The 25,111-nt window shown below is 70.9% G+C and overlaps 2 protein-coding genes across 3 annotated transcripts; both read right to left on the reverse strand.

The window, feature by feature from the left end:
* Positions 1-564: 564 nt before the first annotated feature.
* Positions 565-10,062, reverse strand: LAMB2 (laminin subunit beta 2). Its single transcript, XM_067003410.1, has 32 exons — positions 9,914-10,062; positions 9,528-9,700; positions 9,315-9,450; positions 9,062-9,135; positions 8,788-8,976; positions 8,651-8,714; positions 7,898-8,100; positions 7,689-7,809; positions 7,258-7,446; positions 6,951-7,130; positions 6,729-6,841; positions 6,499-6,578; positions 6,285-6,420; positions 5,942-6,097; positions 5,732-5,859; positions 5,534-5,651; positions 5,213-5,405; positions 5,001-5,144; positions 4,648-4,879; positions 4,409-4,572; positions 4,110-4,334; positions 3,602-3,816; positions 3,425-3,521; positions 2,983-3,355; positions 2,726-2,910; positions 2,407-2,648; positions 2,133-2,336; positions 1,913-2,057; positions 1,509-1,716; positions 1,287-1,428; positions 864-1,200; positions 565-778 (listed from the first exon to the last, which is right to left on the reverse strand). Exons 1-32 carry the CDS (start codon positions 9,972-9,974, stop codon positions 642-644), a joined length of 5,364 nt encoding a protein of 1,787 aa, XP_066859511.1. The 5' UTR covers positions 9,975-10,062; the 3' UTR covers positions 565-641.
* Positions 10,063-10,286: 224 nt separating this feature from the next.
* On the reverse strand, positions 10,287-24,253 carry LOC125181834 (laminin subunit beta-2-like). 2 transcript variants are annotated; one of them, XM_067003408.1, is made up of 35 exons: positions 24,133-24,253; positions 22,653-22,702; positions 21,947-22,122; positions 21,710-21,833; positions 21,567-21,640; positions 21,293-21,481; positions 21,157-21,220; positions 20,879-21,081; positions 20,674-20,794; positions 20,243-20,431; positions 19,984-20,163; positions 19,466-19,578; positions 19,276-19,355; positions 18,865-19,021; positions 18,603-18,755; positions 18,366-18,524; positions 18,165-18,286; positions 17,432-17,552; positions 16,972-17,164; positions 16,650-16,793; positions 16,288-16,519; positions 15,049-15,212; positions 14,742-14,966; positions 14,329-14,543; positions 14,156-14,252; positions 13,355-13,730; positions 13,098-13,282; positions 12,562-12,791; positions 12,225-12,428; positions 11,979-12,123; positions 11,687-11,894; positions 11,456-11,597; positions 10,987-11,163; positions 10,758-10,914; positions 10,287-10,563 (listed from the first exon to the last, which is right to left on the reverse strand). In XM_067003408.1, the coding sequence occupies exons 2-35, from the start codon at positions 22,681-22,683 to the stop codon at positions 10,430-10,432; spliced, it is 5,484 nt and encodes a 1,827-aa protein (XP_066859509.1). In that variant the 5' UTR covers positions 22,684-22,702; positions 24,133-24,253; the 3' UTR covers positions 10,287-10,429. The 2 variants fall into 2 exon arrangements, with proteins under 2 accessions (XP_066859509.1, XP_066859510.1); XM_067003409.1 differs by lacking the exon at positions 24,133-24,253 and adding an exon at positions 23,356-23,987.
* Between the last annotated feature and the right edge of the window lie 858 nt (positions 24,254-25,111).

Below are 25,111 nucleotides of genomic sequence, written 5' to 3' on the forward strand. Positions count from 1 at the left end.
GTGCCACCAGCCCTGCCGTGTCCCCTAGTGTCATCTAACATGTCCCCCAGTGCCACCAGCCCTGCCCTGTCTTCCAGTGCCACCAGCCCTACTGTGTTCCCAGTGTCACCAGCCCTGCCGTGTCCCCTAGCGTCACCTGCCATGTCCCCCAGTGCCATCAGCCCTGCTCTGTCCCCCAGTGTCACCAGCCCTGTCCCTCAGTATCACCAGCCCTGCCCTGTCCCCGAGTGTCACCAGCCCTGCCATGTCCCCCGCTGCCACCTGCCCTGCCCCCCAGTGTCACCAGTCCTGCCCTGTCCCCAGGCTCCCCCCAGCCCTCACACCCAGTGTGCCACCTTCCCCGCCTGTCACCTGTCCCCCACACCAGACCCGCCATCCACAGCCCCTCAGCCAAGCCCCAGTCCCACTGCGTCACCTGTCCCCTCCCTGTCACCCGTGCCCACAGCAGCCCTACCTGTCCACCCTTGGCCCCACCTGTCCAGCCCTGGCCCCATGGTGGCACCCAACCTAGGGGTGATGAGGCCACCAAGGTGTGGAAGGAAGCCACAACAGGGCGCGAGGGACTCTTGCTCAGTAGCTTTATTCACACGTGGGGTGCCCACGGCAGGGGCAGCAGAGGGCTGTGGGTGGCAGGGCATCCATCACTGGCAGGTGTTGTAGATCTGGACCTGCTGGTTGATGGTGGCCAACACCTCCCTCATCCTGGCCTCCAGCTCGCCCAGCTGGGCCGCCTTGGCGTCCAGCACCACCTCATTCTGCTCGTACTTCTTCTCCAGCACTGCGGGGGACACAGAAGGGGGGGGACGAGTGACAAAAGCCCCTCGCCACATCTCTCCCAGCCCAGCCGCCCTCCCCAGCCTCACCTTGCAGCTTCCTCAGCTTGCCCTGGGCGTCCTCCAGCAGCCCTGCGGCCTCCTCACGCAGCTGCTGCGCTCGGTCGCCCGCCTGCCGCGCGCCCTGCGCCCGGTGCTGCACCAGCTCCTGCGCCGCCCGGTACCGGTCCCGCAGCGGCCCCTCAAGCACCTGCTTGGCCTCGCCGGCACGGTCCCGGGCAACGCTGGCTGCCTCTTGGGCACGCGTGGCCGCCAGGCTGTTGTTGGCACGCTTCACCTTCAGGGCGTCTGTCTGTCCCTCCAGGAGACCGACCCGCTCCATGGCGGCGGCCAGCTGCTGCTCCACGCCTGCCGCCTGCGCCTGCATCTGGGGATGGGCAGTGTCGGGGTGTCCCCAAGTAGGGATGGGCTTTTGGGGTGCCAGGGACCGAGGGCAGCGGGGAGTGCCCTTACCGTGCCAATGGTGCTCTCGCTGTGCTGGATGTCGGCTGCGGCGCTGCGCAGCACCTCCTCGGCCGTGCCCTGGGCTCGCTGCGCGTCCTCCAGCGCCTGCTGCACCGCCTCGGCTGTACCCCGCACGCCCTCCGCCCGCAACCTGCAGCCGGGGCGGCACAGCCTCAGCGCCAGCCCAGTTTGGGTCCAATTTGGGCCATGTCCCCATGTCACCACACTCACCTGGCCCTCTGGGCGTCCTGCAGCAGCTGCCCGGCCTGGCGCACGTCGCCAGCCGTCTGCTCCAGGATGGCGTCCACGCTGGCGAGGCTGCGCACCCGCGCCTTGATCTCCTCAGCCAGGCGGTGGATCTGGGCCGGCGAAGCAGGCAGCGACAGCTCCAGCACCCGGCTGGCCACCACCTCGATGCTCTCGGGGTCAGCCCCCTCCTCTGTGGGGGGGAGCCATCAGTGTCACCCCTGTGCCTGCCGCGCCACGCGGTGCCCCAGGGTAGAGGGAACAGCGGGGTGGTGGCGGAGGGCAGCCATGGTTAGAGCCATGGAGCAGGGGCGTGGGGCAGGAGGTGCAGTGCAGAGCCACTGAGAGCTGGGCAGGGGCAGCCATCCCCACAGCACACCGGCACTCACGGCTCAGGAAGGCCTTGACGTGGCTGATGAGCTCCCGCAGCTCCTTGTTGGAGAGCTCCACGCGGGCCCTGGTCTGGTTCGCCTTGTCCAGGGCTGCCTGTGCTCGCTGCCGGGCTTCATCCGCCTTCCCCTTGGCCTCAGCCACCTGGGCAGGGGCAGAGACCCTCAGCACCAGCACACACGGCCACCCTGCTCCCACCCACACCCTCGCGGCACGCACCCTGTGGGAGAGCTGGGCCACCTCGCCGGCCGCCCGCCGCAGCTCCTCCTGGGCGTGCCGTGCTCGGTCCAGCGCGCTGTCAGCCTTGGAGACAGCTCCGCCGCAGCTCAGCCCCCCGCAGCGCCGTGTCCCGTCCTCGTCCCGGCACCCGGCTCCCCCGCAGGGGCTCTCGGAGCAGGGCACGTCGCCTGCGGCACCGCACACCTGTGAAAGGCAGGCGGGCTCGAGCCGTCCCCAGCCGCTGCTGTGCCCGACTCCTGTCCCCACGTCCCACCTTCTCGTTGAGGGGGTGCAAGCTCAGCTCTCGTGCCCTCGCCGCCAGGTCTGTCAGCGCCCGCCGGTTGGCCGCGTTCTGCCGGTTGAAATTGTCGCGCCGGCTGGCCAGGAGCTGCTCGGTGCGGCGCCGCATGGCTGCCGAGGCGCTGACGGGGCTGGGCACGGCGCGGGTGGAGGCATCCGCGCGTTGCTCGGCCTCCTGCGACTCCCTGTGAGACTGACGGATGCTGTCGAAGGCACCTGAGGGAGGTGGAGGCAGCGTGAATCCCCTGTCCACCACCCTGGCATCCCAGCACGGGACCCCCGGTGTGGCTCACCGAGGAAATTGGAAGTCTTGAGAGCGTGCAGCCGCTGCCCCAGCTCCTGAAGGCTGTGGTTGAGGACACGAGCGCCCCGGTCCACGGTGCCCAGAACGTGGCTGGCTTTGAAGTTGGCGTCCTGCGCCACTGTCAGCTCCCCCTCCAGCCGTGTCAGCCTCTCCGTGGCCCCCCCAATCTGCCGCCTGCAAGGGAAGGAGGTGACAACCCCGCCATCTAGGATGCCCGGGGAGCCGTGCCCCGCACCGGGTGCTCACCGCAGCTCCTCCGTGGCGTGCGTCAGGTAAGCGGCGGTAGCAGCGGTGGCGTTGCGGGCAGCCACCACGGCGTGCACGGTGGCCAGGCTCTCCTCCAGCCGACGGAAGGTGCCCTCGAAGGCGCCAGCGGCTCCGGTGTGCTGCAGGAGGCTGACCCGCTGCGCCAGCGCTCGGGTGCGGGCAGCCAGGTCCTGCACCACCCGGTCCCAGTCCCCGAAGCAGGGGTGACAGGGCTCGCAGGCGGGGAAGGTGCCGGCAAAGCCCCGGGCGCACTGGTCGCAGCGGACGCCCGAGACGCCGGGCCGGCAGTCGCAGTGCCCGCTGCCGCGGTGGCACTGGGCGCTGGCGATGCCGCGGGGGTCACAGTCGCAGGCTGCGGGGAGAGGGGGGGTCAGGGTGCCGCGAGGCACGGTGCAGCCCCCCTGCCTGCCCCGGCTCTCACCTCGGCACTGCAGCCGCGGGTCACCCCAGTGTTGCTCCTGGCAGTCGGCGCAGGTCCGGCCCCCGAAGCCCGGCCGGCACGAGCACTGCCCCGTGAACTGCAAGACACGGCGCGGCCGAGGCTGGCACCCCCATCCCCACCCCGTCCCTCCAAGTCCCCGTCCCTGGGGCGTCTCACCTGGTTGCAGGCGGGTGACAGGGCGTGCTGAGGGTGGCAGGCGCAGGGCTCGCAGCCCTGCCCGCTGCCCAGGTTCCAGAAGTTGGGGCTGCAGCGGTCGCAGGCCTGGCCCTCGACGTGGGGCAGGCAGCGGCACTGCCCGCTCTGCCTGTCGCACTGGCAGTGCTGCGGCCCGCAGGTGCTGGGGTCGGTGCCCAGCGCGTTGCAGGAGCAACCTGGAGCCAGAGGGAAGCAGAGTGGGGACAGGGATGGGGATAGGAAGAGAAGGGGGAGGAGACGGGGATGGGGCGGGATGGGACGGGGCAGGATGGAGACAAGTTGGACGGGGATGGGATGAGGACAAAATGGGGACGGAGTCAAGGAGGCAGTGAGAGTGGCGATGGGCGGCAACGGGGATGGGAATGGGCACGAGGTGAGGATGGGGACAAGGGTGGGGATGGGACAGCAGTGCTGGGGCTGGGCAAAGGAGACGGGATGGGCCGGGCTCAGCACGGCTGTGTGTGCTCACGCCTGCAGCTGTGCCGCGCGGCATCCCCATAGAAGCCGGGCTGGCACTCGGCGCAGTGGGGCCCTGCCGTGTTGTAGAGGCAGCGCAGGCAGCGTCCCGTGCGTCGGTCGCACGCCTCCGGATCTGTCATGTCGATGTTATCGTGGCACTGGCAGGGCAGGCAGCGCCCCCCGGGCTGTAGCGGGTCCCCGTAGTACCCGGGCGCGCACTCGTCGCAGCGGGGACCTGCGGGCACAGAGCGTTGGGCACTGCCTGGGGACGGTGACGGGGACACCGAGCGTGCCGCGGCGGGCACCCACCTGTGTACCCAGGGCTGCAGTGGCAGACAACCTGCCGGGAGCGCCCATCCTGGTAGCAGGAGGCGGCGAAGTGCCGGGGGCTGCCGGGCCCCTCGGGGCAAGGGCAGGGCCGGCAGTGCTGGCCGGAGCCCAGCGCCGGGTTCCCGAAGTGCCCGTCGGCACACCTGGGGGCGGGTGGTCAGCAGGGGCCGGGGCTGCCTGCAGCACCCAGCCCCGGTCCAAGCACATATCCTGCTTACCTCTGGCACCTCTCGCCGTCCGTGTGGTCGCGGCAGCGCAGGCAGCTGCCCGTCCAGGGGTCGCAGTCCTCGGCATGCCCGTTGCACTGGCAGGGCCGGCAGGCGGGGAAGCCCCAGTGGCCCGGCTGGCAGCGGTCGCAGCGCGAGCCGTGGGCACCCTCGCGGCAGGGACACTGCCCTGTGGTGCTGTCGCACACGGTGCTCACCGAGCCCTCGCTGCTGCACTGGCAGGCTGGAAGGCACCCGAGAGTCTGCCCCCAGGCCGTGGAAGCCGGCAGGCAGGGAGCCCCCTCCCCGCACCCCCTGCTCCGGAGCACCCAGGCTCAGCTCAGGGCACGGCCCCAGGCACTCACCTCGGCACCCGCCGGGCCCGAAGCCGAAGGTGCCCGGGGAGCAGCGGTGGCAGCGCCGTCCCACGACGTTGGGCTTGCAGTGGCACTGCCCGCCCTGGGGCCGGCACTCGGCGCTGAGCGAGCCCTGGGGGTCGCAGAGGCAGGCTGCGGGCACAGAGCCGGTGAGTGGTGGCCACTGCAGCGGGCCGCGGGGCGAGCGGGGCCGTACTCACGCAGCGCCCCGTCGTGCAGGATGGCCGAGAGGCTGTGCAGGAGGCTGGAGCAGGGCTCGGCCACGGGAGCCTGCCCCACGGCGTGGAAGTGCTGAGCACAGCGGTACCGCTCGAAGGTCTCCCGGCGTCCCATGGCGCCGGGGTCGCCTGCGATGAACATCTCCAGGGAGGAGTAACGGGGCAGGAGCACCAGCTGGGGGGGGGGCAGCGGGATGTCACCTTGTCTCTCCTCACATCCCCTAATGCTGCATCCTTTGCGGCACCCTGCACGGCATCCCCATGCCCCCGAAGGGTGCTGTGCCCCATCCCGGACCCACTCACCGAATCGATGAGCACGCTCGCGGTGGAGTCCTGCCGAGCTGTGGCACAGCCCAGCTCCAGGCGCAGGGTGTAGGAGACGCCCCGCTCCAGGCAGATGGGCTGGGGCAGCATCACGTACCTGGGGGGGCAAAGCAAAGCCCGGGCAGCTGGGTGCCTCCTGCCAGCCCCGGCTCAGCGCAGCCCTGGTGGGACGCTCACCTGGCGCCGGACGGGAGGCTGGTGGAGAGCTGGTCGTCAGCCGGGATGGTGTTCCCACACGGGCTGCTGGCGGAGACAGGGCTGGGGCGCAGCACCCTCACCCACACCTCCTTCCAGGGCTCCGGGTGCTGCAGGCAAAGAACGGGACAGAAATCGCTGCACCGAAAGCCCCACAGCCGCTCGTTTGGACATGCAGCGGCTAGGGCTCACCTGGGGCTCGTAGCGGATGACCACGTCGTACTCCATGGAGAAGGGCACATCGCTCACGTGGAACTCCAGCCAGCTGCCCTCCTGCACGCGGGCAAAGCCTGTCCCTGTCCACGAAGCCGGGCGGCCTGCGGGAGGCTCACGCTCCACCACTGAGCCCTGGGGTTAATGGACATCGTGAGGTGGGACCCCAAAATCTCCTTGGCTCGCAGGCACTGCGCAGCCCGGCTGCTGCCTGACGGGGCAATGGGGCCAAGCAGCGTCTGCTGGCTTGGGGACCCTGCAAATGTCCCTCCTGGTGCCCTGCTCAGCCCACGTCCCCACCAGGGACAGCTTTGCCCCTCACCTGGTGCAGCCGGGCATCCTCAGCCTCATAGGTGTAGTGGTCCAGGTTGATGTGGTAGAAGCCAGGCTCCACTTGCCCGCACTGCCGGCCCACCACGTGGCTGCGACACCGGCACTGCCCCGTCTCCATGGCACACCTGGCACCCCGGCAGCACCGTCAGCCCCCCAGGGCTGGCCGGGACACCCCTCGCACCCTCAGCCGTGATAAAACTCACAGGTTGTCACGAGCACCTCCCACGTCGCAGTCGCAGGGCCGGCAGCCCTGGAGATCGTGGCTGAGAGCCCAGTGCTCGGGCTGCGGAGAGCGAGGGCGTCAGGGAGCGGCCGGCCGCGGTGCCACGGCCCTGAGCACTGTGCCCAGCCCCTGGCATGGCCCCGAGCACCGTGCATGGCCCCTGGCACAGCTCCGAGCTCCATGCACGGCTCCTGCCACGGCCCCACTCACCAGGCACTGGTCGCAGTTGCGCCCGGTCACCAGCCGCTTGCAGAGGCAGTCACCGCTGATGGGATCGCACCGACCGCCCTCCGCCACCGTGCCGCGGGGGTCACACCGGCACCCTGCGCAGGGACCCCGTGGCACCCCGCAGGGCCGAGCCACGCGCTCAACACCAGCGGGTGCCCCCCCCGTGCCCCTGGGGCCAACCCCCGCCCCGGTGGCGGTACGTACGCTGGCAGCCCTGCGGGTTGGCAGCGCTGAGCCCGAAGAAGCCGGGTTTGCAGCGGTCGCAGCGGGGGCCCTGCACGTGCTCCTTGCAGCGGCACTGCCCCGCGATCAGCCCCCGGGCCGGGTCGTCGGCGCCGTCGCACAGCCCCCCGTCCAGGGAGCCCTCGGGGTCGCAGTCGCAGGCTGGGGCACAGGCAGGGTCAGCACCCGGACCCCTCGTGTCGGCCCCACACGCCCGTGACACCGGGACCAGGTGCAGCCTTGTCCCACCCCGTGCACCCCTGGTCCCTCCCCGCAACCTGGCTCCAACCTCGGCACACGGCGGGGTCCCGCAGGTCCTTGCTGGGGTCCTTGTAGTAGAAGGGCTTGCAGAGGTGGCAGCGGCGGCCCATGGTGTTGTGCTGGCAGCCGTCGCACACGGCCCCGCTGGTGTTCCCCGTGGCCAGGAACACGGCCATGTCGAAGTGGCAGCGCCGCGAGTGCTCGTTGCAGTCGCACCCTGCGGGGACGACACCACGGCATGGCACGCGGCACCCCCAGCCCCCAAATCCTCCACCCTGCAGCACGGCACGCGGCGCCCCCAGTCCCCAAACCCAAACCACTGTACGTGGGGTGCCAAAACCCCCAAGCAGACGTGCAGGGCCCCCAAACCCCCCAGGACAGCGCACAGGACCCCATTCCCAGCCCACGGGCACAGGGTGGCTGAGTGCCGCGGTGCCAGCACCAGCGCGGGGCACTCACGGCGGCAGGCGTTGGTGCTGGAGCCCTCGGCCGGGCGCCAGGGCAGGTCGTGGTAGAAGTCCTCGCAGCGCTCGCAGTTGAGGCCCTGCGTGTGGTGCTTGCAGACGCAGCGCCCGTGCACCTGCCGGAACACCGCAGTGAGGGGCTGCGGGACCGGGCACCGCATCCGCCCCGCTCCGGCAGGGCACGAGGGCCGCCAGCTCACTTACCATGCCGTCGGCGGTGGTGGGGGCCCCGCTGAGCGGGGCGCACTCCGAGGCGTGCCCGTAGCAGAAGCAGTTCCCGCGCAGCACCAGCTCGTACAGCGCGTAGTAGTACTTCTCCCGGATCTCCCGCCGCGAGTCCAGCAGGTCGTCCCCCAGCGTGTGCAGCTTGGTGAGGTTCACCCGCAGGTTGGTGACGCGCAGCAGGTCTGGGCAGGACAGGCGGCAGCGGTGGCACGGGGCGGCCGGGCTGCTCACGGCTCTGCTTGCCCGTGCCCCCTGCGTGCCATCGCGCCGGGCTGCGCGTGGCCGAGCGCCGTGGGGCTCATGTGCACGCGGTCGCCGCGCCGTGCGCAACGCGCCGGGGTCCCAGCAGGGCAGGACGGCTCCCCGGGGACTGCAGCTTCCCAGCATCTCGGCCCTGCAGATTCCTCTCCTTTTGCTTCCAGCCTAAATTTAGCCCTGGCTGGATGATTAACCCACGGCGTCCTGCGCCTGGTCCGATTCCTCCGCCCGCTACCAACCCCGTCCCGTGCGTCTGCTTGGTGCTGGGCTGGGCACCTGCATGGCCGCCCCCATCTCCCTTCGCTGGGCACCCTGCAGTGTCACACTGTCACCGGCACCCCAGGGCCAGCTTGCAGCCCCCGTGGGCTGGCTCCACCCCCCAGCCCGCCGCGGGGCTCAGGGCAAGGGGAGAGCAGCCAAAATAGCGGCACCCAAAATAGAGCAGACAGGCGGGAGCCGGGGCTGGCGACTCACCCTGGATGGCAGGGCTGTAGGGGTCGCGGATGGGGATGGCGGGGTCCAGCACGCGGTAGATCACCTGCGGGGCGAAAGAGGGCGGTGAGGGGCTGGCAGGATCCCCGAACCGTCCCCCGGCACCGCCGGGGCCTCACCTCCCCCTCGGTGGAGGGCTCGATGTCAGAGTAGCGGGACTCGCAGATGACGTCGTCGATGCGGCGCGGGGGCCCGCGGGGGACGTGGGGGAAGGCGGCGGCGCAGTCGTAGGCGAAGTAGCGGTACGCCTTCCAGCTGCGCCCGAAGTCGGCCGAGCGCTCCACCAGCATGGCGGCGGGGCGGAAGGTCTGCGGGGCACGCAGCTGGGACGGGCGCCCGCGGGCTGCGGGGTCCTTCCCGTCCCGTCCCGTCCCGTCCCCCCCCGGCACCCACCTTGAAGGTCATGATGAGGTGGGTGAAGTGGAACTCAGCCTCCAGGTCCAGCTGGATGCTGACGTGCTCCACGCCTGCAGGGGGGTGGCACCTGTGACTGCGGGACCCCGGGGGACCCCGGGAGCCGGGGCTCGCCCCGCCTGGCCGTGGCGCAGGGGCGCGTCCGCGCCGGCTGAGTCACGGCTTCCTCGGCGTGGGAGGACGGGAAGCGGAGCCCCCCAGGGACGCCCCGCCGCCCCCGCCGGGCGCTCACCGTTCTCCGACTGCCACCAGGCTTTCTTGGGGCGGGGGGCGAAGGTGGTGACCACGTTCTCGATGCGGTGGCTGTCGGCGTTGCTGCGGGCGTCGTAGGGGCGCCGCGAGTCGCAGACGAAGCACTTCTTCTCCTCCTGCGAGCGGGGCGGGACGGGGTTGGCGGCGACCCCGAGCCACCCCGTCCCCTGTCCCGTGTCCCCGTGCCGCTCACCTGGAGGTGGCTGACGATGCAGTAGGGCTGGGGTCGCCGCAGCCCGCAGGTGGACGAGGCGCTCAGGCGGGGGGCTCGCCCCACCAGCAGGTCCCCGGTGGCCGGGTAGCAGCTGCCTCGGGCGCAGCCCTGGGGGGCGTCGGGGGCGGCGGCGGAGGCGGCTCCCCCGGGCCCTGCGTGGGCAGGGGGCTGCTGAGGCCGGGTCCCCCCCTTCCCCGTCCCCTTCCCCCGGCCGCTCCCGGGCCGGGAGCGCAGCCCTGCCGGGGCCCCTTCCGCGACCGCCCGGAAATGCCCCGCCGGGACCGGACCCCCGCCCGCCGCCGGGCCCCGCTCCAGCACCGGGGGGGGGGTCCCGAGGGGTCCCGGGCCGGGGGGCGCGCACTCACCGGCCACCAGCGGGGCGAGGAGGAGGAGGAGGAGGAGGAGGAAGGCGGCGGGGGCGCGCATGGCGGCGGGGGGGGAGCGCTGGGGGGGGGGGGGGAGCTGGGCAGGTGGCACCCGAGGGGGGGTCCGTGGGGTGCCGGGGGGGGGGGGTCGGTCCCGCGGGGTCCCGCCGCCCCTCTCCGAAGTTGGCCGCGGGCGCAGCGCTCGGGGCTGCGCGGACAGCGCGGGGCGGGTCCCGGCAGGGGCGGCCCACGCGGGGCCGGGCCGGGGCCGTGCCCGCCCTGCCGGAGGCGGGGGGCGCCGGGGGGGTCGGCCACGCGTGACCGCGGCGTGGGGGGGGGCGGCCGAGGGGCAGCGAGGGGCCGGACGCGGGCAGCCGGGGCTCAGGGCTTTATTTGCAGGTGCAGCCGCGCTACAGACGCCCGCGGGCTCTTTCCACGCGGCGTGGGGCCGTGTCCCGCGTGGGGCCGGGACGGCGGCACGGCACGGCACGGCACGGCACGGCCCCGCGGAGCTCCCTAGCAGGTGGCGTAAGCGTTGGCCCGCTCCTGGATCTCCTGCAGCAGCCCCGAGACCTGCCGCTCCAGCGCCTGCAGCTGCGTCGCCTTGGCCGTCATCGCCTGCTCGTTGGCCCCGAAGTGCTGCTCCAGCTCTGCGGGGACAGGCAGCGTGGGCGCAGCGCGGGCGGCACCCCCGCGTCCCTCCCTGCCACCCTCACCCACGGGGACACGTCCTGGGGTATGCCGGGTGGGATGCGGGGAGCACGAGGGGACACGTGCAAGGGGACGTGGGCACCGAGCGGGGTCTGGGTGATGGGGAACTGCCCGCCCCGGGTCGCCCCCTTACCTTCCAGCTTCTTCTTGCTGCTGTTGGCCTTGTCCAGGAGGTCCCGGGCCTCCGCCGTCAGCTGCGTCACACGCTGCAGGGCCCCGCCGGACACCCCGGCCAGCCCGCTCACCCGGCCCTTCAGCAGCACGTAGCGCTGCGTCACCTGCTCCAGGTCCTGGGAGCACAGGGGCACGGTGAGGCTGAGCGTCCCGCACCCGTACCCGCCCGGTGCAGGGCTGGGGCTCACCTGGCTCAGCGTCCCCGAGGTGGCGGTGGCACGCTGCGCCCCTTCCTTGGCTTCCTGGGCCATGCGCCGTGCGCCCTGTCCCCGCTCCTGCAGGGCGGCGACGCGCTGCGCCAGCTCCCGCAGCCGCCGCTGCAGCCGCGACTCCTTCCCCTGCAGCGCCTGCAGCTTGCGCTCCGCCTGGGCAGGCACGGGCATGGGCTGCTGGTGGGCACCGCGAGACGCCGTGCCCGAAATGCCAGCCCTGCATCACCCCGTGCCCCTAGGGTACCAGTGGCACCGGCCTCATTACCGCTGCCGTGCCTGCGGGCATCAGCCTTGCTCTCCCCATGTACCTACCCCATTACCCACAAGGTGCCACAGCGCTGACCCCATTCCCCCCGTGCACCCAAAGCCCACCCTGCTCCCCAGCATGCCCAGGTTCCCCGACCCCAATATCCCCCAGCGTTCCCACCACCCCGCTGCTCCTCACCTCCCTGGCGCTGCTCTCGGTGGCCCGGATGGTGTCCTTGGCGCTCTGCAGGGCACTCCCTGCCACCGTCACCTGCGCCTGTGCCATCTGCAGCACGCGCTGCGTCCCCGCCAGCTCGTCCCTCACGCCCTCCGCTCGCTCCCTGCAGTGACACCAGCAGCTCCAGTCCTGGCCAGAGCCGGGGTCGCAGCCCCCAGCCCCCTGCCCAGCCAGCACGTCCCCACCACTCACCTGGCATCCTGTCCCTGTGCCAGCAGCTCTTTTGCTGCAGCCAGCCCCTGCGCGGTGCTGTTCAGCACTGCGTCCACTCCGTCCAGCTGCCCGATGCTCTCCTGAATCTCCTGCAGCAGCTCCTGGATCCGGCCGGGGCTGCTGGGCAGGGAGATGTTCAGCACGTGCCGGGCCACCAGCTCAATGCTGCCTGGGTCCGCTCCCTCCTCTGTGGGGACACCGGAGCGGGGTGGGTTCAGGGCAGGCACAACATCCCGCGCCGTGCCCGGCGCCCACCCGGTGCTGGCCCTACCTGCCAGGAAGGCCTTGATGCGCCGGATGAAGTCCCGCAGCTGCGCCGTCGCCTTCTCCGTGCGGCTGCGGGCAGCTTGTGACCTCCCCAGCGCCTCCTCCGCTCGGCTGCGGGCGCCACGCGCCAGGTCCTGCACCTCCTGCATCTGGGGACACGCGAGGGGACACGAAGGGGGCATGCGAGGGGGTGTAACAGGCAACGGGACCCGTCGAGCGCACAGAGGGCGCGCAGGGACACCACCCCTACCTTCTGTGCCACAGCGCTCAGCTGTCCCAGAGCCACCTCCAGCTGCTGCGAGGCGTTGCAGGCGCTGCTCAGGGCTCGAGCTGACACGGGCAGGGCCCCCATGCACCCCGCGCCCCCGCAGCGCCGTGTCCCCGCGCTGTCCCGGCACAGGGCTCCTCCACAGGAGGATTCTGCGCAGCTCCGGTCCCCGGGCGCCCCGCAGATCTGCAGGGGTGCAAAACGGGGAGGTGGGGTGGGCAGAGCACGTCGCATGGGGAGAGACCCCCCTCTGGGTGTGCCACCTGGCTGAGGGGGGGCTCCCCCCTGTGTCCTTTCCCCCCCTGTGTCCCACTCTCACCTTCTCATTGATCCTGGCCACGCTGAGTCCCGACACCCGTTTCTGTGCCTCCCGCAGGGATTTCCGCTGTGCGGCCATGCTGCGGCGGAAGGCATCGCCCCGCTGCCGCAGCACCCGCTCGGCCGCCTGCCGCGTGGCCCGCGCCCCGCTCAGCTCGCCCGCCGTGCCGTTGGCCACCGCCTCTGCCTGCCGCGAGTCCCGCGCCGCCGCCACGATGCTCTGGTAGGACTCTGCGGGTGGAGGGTGCCCCACGTCCCCTGAGTGCCACCGCGTCCCCAGCATCCTGCTACGGCTCCATGTCACCCATGTCCCTATCTCTCACTGTGTCCCCAGAATCTCCTGACTGTCCAGAGTCTCCTGTGCCCCACTCTCACCATGTTCAGAGTCCCACCATGTCCCCAAAGTCCCCCACGTCCCCAGAGTCCCTCTATTCCCAGGATCTCCCCATGTCCCTAGGACGCCCCATATCCCCAGAGTCCCCATCATCAGAGCATGGCCAGCCCCACGTCCCCAAGCCCCTCGCTGGATGCTCTTACCCCCAAACCCAGCCGCCGCCACAGTGCCGAGGACACCTTGGAGGTGGGAGGCGGTTCGGTTGAGCCCCCCCAGCTCGTGGCTCAGCCCTGCCAGCCGGTCGCGGTGCCGCACGTCTGCCTGCTCCAGCTGATCCAGGTGTTGCTCCAGCTCCTGCAGCTGCTTCCAGAAGTCGTCCAGCTCCGTCCTGCGGGGGCACAGAGCTCTCAAACCCCTCTGGGTGACAAAACTCCCCCCCCAGCCCTCAGGGTGCACTTGCCTGGTGCCATCCAGCCGCCCGGCCAGCTCCTGCAGGAGGGGGCTGCCGGGGCTGCCCCCCTCGCCCAGCAGCCGCTCCGCACGCCCCAGGGCCTCCTCCAGCGCCCGCAGGCGGGGGCTGAGCAGGGGCGCAGACCCCCCCTCGCGCAGTGCCCGTGCCCGCGCCCCCAGGCGCCGCAGCCTGTCCCGCAGGCTGCCCAGCGCCTTGTCCCAGCGCCCAAAGCAGGAGTGGCAGGGCGAGCAGCGGGGGAAGGCGGCCTGGTAGCCCCGCTGGCAGCTGTCGCAGCGCAGCCCCCCGAAGCCCGGCCGGCACCGGCACTGCCCGCTGGCTCGGTCGCACTGCGGGCTCTCAGCACCCAGCGGCTCGCACTCGCAGGCTGCGGGGATGGGGGCTGTCACAGCCCAGCCTCCCCGGGGTCCCTGTGTCCCCAGAGTGCCACCGGGTCCCCTGGGTCACCCATGGCTCCAGGGTCCCACCATGTCCTCAGCATCCCACTAGGGCTCCAGGGTCACCCCCAACCCCTGGGTCCTACCATGTCCCCATGAGCTCACTGTGTCCCCAGGGTCCCTCATGTCCCCAGGGTCCCCATATTCCCAGCATCCCCCATATCCCCATGACCTCCCACATCCCCAGAATCCCACCGCCCACCCAGGGTCCCCCTGTGTCCCAAGGGTGCCCTGTGTTCCCAGGATCACCCTGTGTCCCCAACCCCTCTATCCCCAAGCCCCCTCCTTCCCCAGCATCCCCACATCCCCAGACACCCCAGAGCCCCGCACACCCGGTCCCCGGGCCGTGCCCCACCTCGGCACTGCTGCTCGGGGTCCCCCCAGTGATGCTCCTGGCACTGGGAGCAGACGCGGCCCCCAAAGCCGGGGCGGCAGTGGCACTGCCCTGTCACCTGCAGCAAAAGTAGGGTGCTCAGCCCCCTGCTCGCCCAGCCCTGGAGGACACAGGACATGTGCCGGGGGGCTCACCGCATCGCAGGCGGGGTGCAGGGCACGGGTGGGGTGGCAGCCGCAGGGCTCGCAGCCCCCCACTCCCCCCAGGCTCCAGAAGTGGGGCGCACAGCGGTCACAGCTCCTGCCCACCACGTGGGGCCGGCAGGCGCAGGCCCCTGTGGCACGGTCACAGTCGCAGGCACCGGTGGCGCAGTAGGAGGCCAGCGTCCCCCGCGGGTCACAGCTGCAGCCTGCAGGCGGTGAGCGGACGCGTGGGACGCAGGCAGGGGCAGGCAGGGGGGCTCGGCCCCTTACCCCCACCCCAAACCCCCAGAAACCCCCCAAAACACCACGTCCCCCATCCCCTGCACGACCCACACGTGTCCCATGCCCACCCCAACCCCTCACATCACCCCAAACCCCCCACGCGTCCCTGGTCCCCTGCTCACGCCGGCAGCTGCGCTGCAGAGCATTGCCGAAGTAGCCGTGCTGGCACTGGGCGCAGCGGGGCCCGGCGGTGTGGTACAGGCAGCGGCGGCACTGCCCCGTGCGGGGGTCGCAGGCCCCCGGGTCGCTGGTGTCGATGTTGTTGTTGCACTGGCAGGGCCGGCACGCTCCCCCCTCCGTCTCCGGCGCCCCGAAGTAGCCAGGGGAGCAGCGGTCGCAGCGTGGCCCTGCGGGGACAAGGGCGGTGGCACCGGGGTCCTGCAGCCGCAGTGCCGGGGTCCCGCGGCACGGTGCCCGCCTGCCCCTCACCAGCGTATCCGGGCGCGCAGAGGCACACGATGTGGTGCGTCTCCTCGTCGGCGTGGCAGGCGCTCCCGTGGTAGTGCCGCGTGCCGGGGTAGCCGGGGCAGGGGCAGGGGCGGCACTGCTGCCCCGAGCCCAGCACTGGGTCCCCGTAGTAACCATCCTGGCACCTGCAAGGGTGACAGTGAAGTCTGGGGGGTTCATCCCATCCCATCCCATCCCATCCCATCCCATCCCATCCCATCCCATCCCATCCCGTCCCGTCCCGTCCCGTCCCGTCCATTATCCCATCCCATCCATTATCCCATCCATTATCCCATCCATTATCCCATCCATTATCCTATCATTATCCCATCCATTATCCCACCCCATTCCATCCCATCCCATCCCATCCCATCCCCATCGCATCCCATCCATTATCCCATCCCATCCCATCCCATCCCACCCCATTCCATCCCATCCCATCCCATCCCATCCCATCCCATCCATTATCCCATCCCATCCCATCCCATCCCATCCATTATCCCATCCCATCCATTATCCCATCCTATCCCATCCTATCCCATCCCATCCCCCCATCCCATCCCATCCTATCCCATCCCATCCCACCCCACCCCATCCCATCCCATCCCATCCCATCCATTATCCCATCCCATCCCATTATCCCATCCCATCCATTATCCCATCTCATTATCCCATCCCATCCCATCCCATCCCATCCCATCCATTATCCCATCCTATCCCATCCCATCCCATCCCATCCCATCCCATCCCATCCATTATCCCATCCCATCCCATCCATTATCCCATCCCATCCCATCCCATCCCATCCCATTATCCCATCCCATCCCATCCCATCCATTATCCCATCCCATCCCATCCATTATCCCATCCTATCCCATTATCCCATCCCATCCCATCCCATCCATTATCCCATCCCATCCATTATCCCATCCCATCCCATCCCATTATCCCATCCCATCCCATCCCATCCCATCCATTATCCCATCCTATCCCATCCCATCCATTATCCCATCCCATCCCATCCCATCCATTATCCCATCCTATCCCATTATCCCATCCCATCCCATCCCATCCATTATCCCATCCCATCCATTATCCCATCCATTATCCCATCCCTCATCCCATCCCATCGAATCCATTATCCCATCCCATCCCATCCCTTATCCCATCCGTTCCCATCCCATTATCCCCTCCGTGCCACCCCACCCCACGCAGGCCCACCTCTCGCAGTGCCGGCCGGTGGTGTGGTCGCGGCAGCGCAGGCAGCTGCCCGTCCGGGGGTCGCAGTCCTCGGCGTGCCCGTTGCAGTGGCAGGGCCGGCAGGCGGGGAAGCCCCAGTGGCCCGGCTGGCACTGGTCGCACTGCCTTCCCACAGCGCCGGGCTGGCAGCGGCACTGCCCGCTGCCCGCGTCGCACAGCTGGGACACGGAGCCCTCCGGGGAGCAGGCGCAGGCTACGGGGTGGCGCGGCTCGGGTCAGGGTGACCGCCAGCCAGAGCAGCCCCACGTACGACAGGGGGCTCAGACAGACAGACAGACAGACAGAGGGACCCCCCTGGCATGCCGTCAGACCCCACTACTCACGGCTGCATCCCAGGGGCCCGAAGCCGTAGCTGCCGGGGGCGCAGCGATCGCAGCGGCGGCCGAGGACGTGGGGCTTGCACTCGCACTGCCCCGCCAGTGCCCAGCACACGCTGCTGCGGGAGCCCTGCGGGTCGCACTGGCAGGCTGTGGGGCGGCAGGGACACGGCTGGGGATGGGGACACCCCAACAGACGCTGCCACCATCCCCTGCCCTCCCATGCACCAGGCATGGCACCATCCGGACCCGCAGCACTGGGCATGGCTCCATCGTCACCCACCTGCCCACCCGTGCCCCCACACCCTGTCCCCACAGCCCCACTCACGCAGGGCGCCGTCGTGCAGCAGGGCTGAGACGCTGCACACCAGGCGGGCGCAGGCTTCGGCCAGGGCGTGCGGGGGGGCCATGCGGAAAGCCTCCAGGCACCGGTACCGCTCCAGCTCCTCGCGCCGCTGCGCCGCGTCGGCTGCCGCCCCGTGGAAGCCCGGCAGCTCTGACACGCGTGGCAGCAGCACCAGCTGGGGGGTGCCAGAGGGGAAAGTGGTGGGGCTGGGGGCTTGGGGACTCCCCACAGGCCGGGTATTCCTATCCTTATCCCCTTTACCATCCCCATCCCTAACCCCAACACCTCCCATCCCATCCCATCCCATCCCATCCCATCCCATCCCATCCCATCCCATCCCATCCCATCCCATCCCATCCCATCCCATCCCATCCCATCCCAACACCCATCCCTGCCCATCTCCCCACCCATGCTGAGCACCAGGCATGGTCCCCCCCTTTACCGAGTCGATGAGGATGAAGGCGCCGGGGTGGCGCTGGGTGACGCCAGCCCGCTGCAGCCGCATGGTCACCTCGTACGGGGTGCTGGGCTCGAAGCAGAAGGGCCGGGACAGCAGCACGTACCTGTGCAGAGGCAGCCCACCTTCCTGTCCCTGTCCTCATCCCCATCCCCTCGCCTACGTGGTGGGACTGCCCCTGTTCCCATCCCATCCACATCCCAATCCCTCGTATTTGAGTGTGTGGCAGGGCCATTCCCATCCCCATCAATATCCCCTCATCTCTGAGCATGTGGAAGGGCTGCTCCCATCACCATTCTTCTCCTGTCCTTGTCCCCATCCCATCCCATCCCATCCCATCCCATCCCATCCCATCCCATCCCATCCCATCCCATCCCAATCTCCATCCTCATCCCCATCCCCATCCCCATCCCCATCCCCATCCCCATCCCCATCCCCATCCCATCCCCATCCCCATCCCCATCCCCATCCATCTCCCATCCCCATCCCCATCCCATCCCCATCCCCATCCCCATCCCCATCCCCATCCCCATCCCCATCCCCATCCCCATCCCATCCCCATCCCCATCCCCATCCCCATCCCCATCCCCATCCCCATCTATCTCCCATCCCCATCCCCATCCCCATCCATCCCCATCCCCATCCCCATCTATCTCCCATCCCCATCCTCATCCCCATCCCCAACCCGTCCCCATCCCGTCCCCGTCCCCGTCCCCACCTCTGGCTGTGGGGCAGGCTCTCCCGGTACATCTGCTCGGAGGGCAGCAGGTTCCCGCAGCGGGGGCTGGTGGGCAGCGCCCGGGAGCTGACACTCACCACGGCCTCCCAGTCCTCGGCCGACTGTGGCGAGAGGCGAGAGCCCATCAGCACTGGCCGTGCCATGCGGTGCGTGCTGGTGCCGTCCCGCGGCCGCGCTCACCTCGGGCTCGTAGCGCAGCAGCAGCTCGTACTCCATGGGGTAGGGCACGTCGTCCACGTGGAAAGTCAGCCCGGCCCCGTCCCGCACACGGGCGAACCCCAAACCCGTCCAGGTCACCATGCGCCCGGCCCCGTCCCGCAGCACCGGCTCCACGTCGGGCTGGGCACGGCACCGGCACGGCTCAGCCCCGGCCCCCGGCTGCGCCCCGCCGCGCCCCTGCCTCCCCCCGGCGCTCACCTTGGGGGGCTGCTGGCGGCTGCGGCGCAGGGGTGCGCGGGGCTGGGGGGCACGGTAGGGGCTGCGCTGGGGCCGCGAGCGTCCCTTCCGCCCCGCCGGCTCCCCGGGGCGGTGCTGGGGGCAGTCCTGGGGCACCTCCGCACGCACGGCGCCCTGCAGGGATGGGGACAGACGTGCACGGGATGGTCATGCATGGGGCATGGGGACGGCCATGCATGGTGCATGGTGTCCTTGTGCATGACCCCGAGCTGGGGACACTCACCGGGAGCTGGGGGTGGCCGGGCCCGTGTCCCGTGGCTTGCTCGGCCTCGTAGGTGTAGTGGTCGAGGGGGGCGCAGAAGAAGCCGGGCTGCACCTGGTCGCACTGCCGGCCCATGAGGTGGGGGCGGCACGGGCAGGCCCCGTCCTCCATGGAGCACCTGGGGTGACCGTCCTGTCCCTCTGTCCGTCCTTCTGGCCGGCTCTGCTGTCACCCACCCCTCCCTCCCTGTGCCCCTCCCTCCATCTCCAGGGTTGGAGACCCCCTCCCTCCATCCCCTTCTCTCCCCAGCCCGGTCCCCATCCCTCCAGCAGCGTCCCCATCGCCCCCTCCCTGCCTGACCCCCCACCCCATCCCCATCCCCGTCCCTGTCCCCATCCCACCCGGTCCCTGTGCCCCGCCGTGGGACCCCACCGGTTGCTGTAGGCTCCCCCGAAGTCGCAGGAGCAGGGCCGGCAGCCCCCCACGTCGTAGCTGAGGCCCCAGAACTCGGGCTGCAGTGAGATGGGGGAGATGTGGGGCAGGCGTGGGGCCAGCCGGGCCCTGGGGGATGTCATGCCAGAGCAGGGTGCGTGGGGCAGGGCCGTGGGGCCGGGGCACTCACCACGCACTGGCTGCAGGAGCGCCCGGCCACGAAGCGCTTGCAGTAGCAGTCCCCGCTGATGGGGTCGCAGGGGGAGCTGCCCGCCACCGTGCCCCGCGGGTCGCACCGGCACGCTGACCGCCACACGCGCGTGCACACACAGACGATGGGCTGGCACACAGCACCACAGCCCCCAACACCCCCCCAGTGCTCCCAGAGGTGTTCAGTGGCAGCCCCACAGCCCTCCCTCATTGTTCCATGCCCTTTGGTACCCCACCTATCCAACCCCACCCCTTCATCCCAATCCCTTCATCCCCATCCCCACCCCTCCATCCTAACCCCTCCATCCTCATCCCTCCATCCCCATCCCTCCATCCCAATCCCTCCATCACCATCCCCACCTCTCCATCCCCCTCCCAACCGCTCCATCCCAACCCCTCCATCCCCACCCCTCCATCCTCACCCCTCAATCCCAATCCCAACCCCTCCACCCCCATCCCCACCCCCCTGCCCCCTGCCCACCCCCAGTCCCAGCTCACGCTGGCAGCCCTGTGGGTCTCCCTGGCTGAGGCCGTAGGCTCCGTGCCGGCACCGGTCGCAGCGGGGCCCGGCCACGTTCTCCTTGCAGCGGCACTGCCCCGCGATCATGCCCAGCGCCACGTCCGTGTGCGCGTCGCAGGCGCCCCCGTCCAGCGAGCCCGCAGGGTCGCAGTCACACGCTGCGGGGACACCGCGGGAGCTGGGGCTGGCGGCACCGGGGGGTGTGGGGCCGGGGGTGGCGGGGCCGGGGGCACTCACGGGCGCAGGCGGTGGGCGCGCGGATGTCGGAGCGCGGGTGCCGGTAGTAGAAGGGCTTGCAGAGGTGGCAGCGGCGGCCCATGGTGTTGTGCTGGCAGCCGTCGCACACGGCCCCGCTGGTGTTCCCCGTGGCCAGGAACACGGCCATGTCGAAGTGGCAGCGCCGCGAGTGCTCGTTGCAGTCGCACCCTGCGGGGACGACACCACGGCATGGCACGCGGCACCCCCAGCCCCCAAATCCTCCACCCTGCAGCACGGCACGCGGCGCCCCCAGTCCCCAAACCCAAACCACTGTACATGGGGTGCCAAAACCCCCAAGCAGACGTGCAGGGCCCCCAAACCCCCCAGGACAGCGCACAGGACCCCATTCCCAGCCCACGGGCACAGGGTGGCTGAGTGCCGCGGTGCCAGCACCAGCGCGGGGCACTCACGGCGGCAGGCGTTGGTGCTGGAGCCCTCGGCCGGGCGCCAGGGCAGGTCGTGGTAGAAGTCCTCGCAGCGCTCGCAGTTGAGGCCCTGCGTGTGGTGCTTGCAGACGCAGCGCCCGTGGATCTGGGGGGGGGAACACCTGTCTCAGCCCAGCCGCCAGGCCCCACAGGGCGCCGTGTCGAGCCGCGCCGTGCCAGTGTGCCTCACCATGCCGGGGACGGACGGCGGGGCGCCAGGCGCGGGGGCACACTCGGCAGCGTGGCCGTGGCAGAAGCAGCTCCCGCGCAGCACCAGCTCGTCCACGGCGTAGTAGTACTTGTGCAGCACCTCCCGCCGCGAGTCCAGCAGGTTGTCCCCCAGCGTGTGCAGCTTGGTGAGGTTCACCCGCAGGTTGGTGACGCGCAGCAGGTCTGGGCAGGGCAGGAGGCAGGCTCAGCGCCCGCCGTGCCACCCCAGAGCCCCCATCCCGCCCCTCCGCCACGCACCCTGGATGTCGGGGCTGTAGGGATCTGCCACCGGGATGGAGGGGTCCAGCACCTTGAAGATGACCTGGGGGTGGGATGGAGCAGGTCAGCGCCGCCCCCTGCCCCGCTCCCGCCGCACCGCCGCGGCCCCACGCACCTCCCCGTGGCTGGAGGGCTCGATCTCGGAGTAGCGCTGGTCACACAGCACCTCGTCGATGTGCCCCGAGGGCTGGCTGGGGATGCCGGGGAAGAGCTTGGAGCAGTTGTAGGCGAAGTAGCGGTACACCTTCCAGCTGCGCCCCAGGTCGGCCGAGCGCTCCACCAGCATGGCGGCGGGGCGGAAGGTCTGCGGGGCACGCAGCTGGGACGGGCGCCCGCAGGCACCACGCAGCCGCCTGGCACCGTGCCGTGCCGCACCGCGTCCCCGTTACCTTGAACTTCATGATGAGGTGGGTGAAGTGGAACTCGCCCTCCAGGTCCAGGCGGATGCTGACGTGCTCCACGCCTGCAGGGACGGACGGTCACAGCCAGGCTGGGGCAGGCACCCCCACACGGTGACACCCCCCGGCCTCACCGTTCTCCGACTGCCACCAGCTCCGCTCGCCGTGGGGGCCGTGCAGGTAGATGACGTTCTCGATGCGGTGGCTCTCGCGCAGGGACGGGTCCCGCGAGTCGCAGGTGAAGCATTTCTCAGAGTCCTGTGCCGGGAGCGTCACCCTGGGGGGTGGGCGGCCAGGGGCTGCGCCGGCACACGGTGCCGTGCCGTGCCGCGCCGTGCCGCGCCGTGCCATGCCGTGGGCTGCAGGCTCACCTGGAGGTGGCTGACAATGCAGTACTCCTGGGGGCCGTGCAGCCCGCAGGTGGACGAGGCGCTCAGCCGCTGGGCTCGCCCCACCAGCAGGTTGCCGGTGGCCGGGTAGCAGCTGCCTCGGGCGCAGCCCTGGGAGGGGTCGGGCTCTTCCCAGCCCCCCTCTGCTGGCACCGCCGCTGAAAAAGGGCAGGGGTACGGGCTGGGGGGGCTGCGCCAGGACCCCACATCCCCTGTGCACCCCCTGCGCCCACCCCACCCCCAGGCATGCCGTCCCGCCCCGTCCCCCGTCCCGACCCACTGATGCAGCACCAAGCTCTGTGACCCGGAAAGGTGCTGGCAGCGCCGCCGGGGCCTCGTGACCAGGGGGGCAGGGAGCGGGGCTGGGGAGGCAGCACGGGTGAGCGGGGCACTGGGGCCCGGAGCAGGGTGCGGGTGTGCCGCGGGTGCTCGCATGGGGCCCCCGGCACGCAGAGCGGTGCAGGGGGGAGCTTGGAGCCAGGTCAGGCGCTCGCTAATCCCGCGGGGCTCAGCACAGCCCAGATTCCTGGCTGGGATTTGCAGCGCCCAGGCTCTCGCTGACTCGGGGAGCATGGACACGGCCGCTGCTGCCCGCAGCCACTGCCCCGGAGGGGGTCCTGGGGCCACCAGAGCCACAGGTACGGTGGGCGCGCAGCCACGCGCGGGGCACGGCGAGGCTGGTGCTTACCCAGGAGCAGAGCGAGCGCCAGGACATCCATGGGCAGCCACGGGCTCTGCCTGTGGGGACATGGGGACGGCGCTGCAGCATGGGCACAGCTGCCGAGGCCTCTCCCGACTCCGGTGCAGCTGCGCACCGCGGGGAGCAGGGGTTCGGCAGCACCCACCCCCACCCCTGGCTGCACCCCAAGCCCCACGGGGCCCTGCGGTGCACCCCCCCGAAGGCAGACCCCACACGGGCACTGCCGTGCCCCTTCCCACAGCCCCCAGGAGCGTCCGTCCCTGTCACTGTGTCTGTCTCCAGCACTGCTGTCCCCAGAGGGTCCCAGGGACACCTGGGGACGGGAGCCAGCAGCGCCAGAGCAGGCTGGGCAAGGACATCCCTGCAGCTGGCCGGGGTCCCGCTGTTAAATTTAGGCTCGAGTTGCCTTTTGTGCTTTCTTCTCTCCCGTTACCGCCTGTTTCCAACCTCGCAAGTGCTGGATCAAAGCCTGGCCCCGGCGCTGCCTAAACACAGCTTTCCTGTCCCCGCGCGGGAGCCAGCCCGGGGCGGGGGGCCCAGGGGATGCCAGGGCCCGAGCCCAGCCGGACGCCCATGCTCTGCCCCGGCGCCAGCCCCGCTCGAAGCCACGCCAACGCGGCGGGAGATGCAGCACGGGGCCGCGTGCCGGCAAGGGGTCCCCGAGCCCCACGAGCCCCCGGGCCGGCGGTACCTGGGTCCTGCTGCGGCGTGCGGGGCCGGAGGCGAGGGCCCGCTGCCCCCGGGCTGGGTGTGCAGAAATGAACCCGGGCGAGAGAGGCGATGGGAAAGCAGCGGGCGGCTCTCCGGGCCCCCCGCCCCGCGCACGATTCTTATTCAAATGCGCTGCCCGCTGAAAGGGACGGCGGTCTCCAGGCTACGGGAATGTCACTGCCGATTCCTTCTGCCTGGAGGCCCTCGCCACCCGCCCGCCAGCGGGGATGTGGGGGCCAAGCCGGGCCAGGCGTCGGCAGCCCGGGCACGCCCCGGCCCCGGTGGGGAACAAAAGGTGCCTCGTGGGCCGGCAAGCCAGCAGCGCCGCGTTCCCCGGGGCTCCCGGCTCGGCGCGGCGGGAATGCGCCTGCCGTGGCTTGCAGCGGGGCGGCACGGCACAGCACGGCGGGACGGGTGCCCGACGCCCTGGGAACCGGCTGGTGTGGCTGTTTGTGGGGCCAGGCTGTGGCCCCGCTTCCTTCCCCAGCTGGGAATGCCCCATGGCACAGGCACCGGCAGGGCTCCGCAGTGGGGCTGTGCCGGGTTCCCGCAGGCCCAGGGGGTGCCCACCCTCCCCACGGACACGGCTCGTTGGGTGAAGTCCGGCATGTGCCCACCCCGGGAAGCGCCCGGTGGGTGCGGGAGGACCCAGCCCCTCTCCACAGGGTCCCCACAGCCCCTTCCTTGTGTGCCACCCACCCACGCCCACTCCCAGGGTGAGGGGTTCCACGCCCCGGGGCTCCACGTCGGCTCCTACCTGTGCGCACGGGGCTGGCACGGCGGGCAGGTGGCCGTGCCCCGGGTGGGCTGCGGAGCGGGGCCCCCACGGCACCCGCTGGGCTCGGGGCTGGGCTCGGCTGCTTGTTCCTGGAGGAGGGCGGCCGGCGCCTGTCTCCTCCTCCGCGAGCCGTGCCAGGCAAGGGGAGGGACCTGCCTGCGCCGAGGTTTAGCCAAGGTGAGGCAGAGGCCAGGTGCCAGCCGGCGGTGGCCCACGCACAACGTGACGGTGCCCCATGGGCTGGCCGGGAGCTGGCGCGACGTCCCCGGGGGCTGCCGTGCCCCGTGGCGCGGCACCGCCAACGCGTGGCACGGCCGGGACTCGCCGTGGGGGCCCGTCTGTGCCCATGCAGGCGTGTCTCCGCCAGCAGCATGCGGAGCCCCGGGGCGGCAGGGCAGCCAGCCACGTTCCCCCGCAGGACGGATCCTGCTCCCCCGGCGCTGGCACCATGGGCACCGCCAAGCAACCGAGCCAGCCCAGCCCCGCTCACCGAATGCCAGATCCCGAGATCCTGGGGAGCGGCCGGGCTCGGCAAAGCCCTCGCTGTCACGCGGGGACGGTGCCTTTTATTAGCCAAGGCTGGAGGAAGGAAGGGGACCCAGGCGCTCTGCGCACCAAGGCTGTGCTCTGGCCACACGCCGGTGAGCGAGGTGTCAGGAAGATACAGCAGGAAGGTACACGGGAAGAGAAAGCAGCCCCCAGGGCCCAGCAGGGCTCGATGGATGCCCTGATGTGGCCCCGGCTCATCCCCAGCACCTTGTCAGGGCGAGGGATGCTGCGGGCAGGGCCCTGCTGGGTCCCCGTGGGCCTCGTGCTCGGCGCTGTGGTTTTTCCTGCAGGTTCGGGGCAGGATGGATGTGCGGCCCCGCGGCCGTGCACGCTGCAGGGGAAGCGCAGAGGAAGGGAAGGGCTCTGCTCAGCCAGGCTCTCACGGCACAGGGCAGTGACGGGGCACTGT

This window comes from Anser cygnoides, chromosome 10 (assembly GCF_040182565.1).
Source record: "Anser cygnoides isolate HZ-2024a breed goose chromosome 10, Taihu_goose_T2T_genome, whole genome shotgun sequence".
Classification (NCBI taxonomy): Eukaryota; Metazoa; Chordata; class Aves; order Anseriformes; family Anatidae; genus Anser; species Anser cygnoides.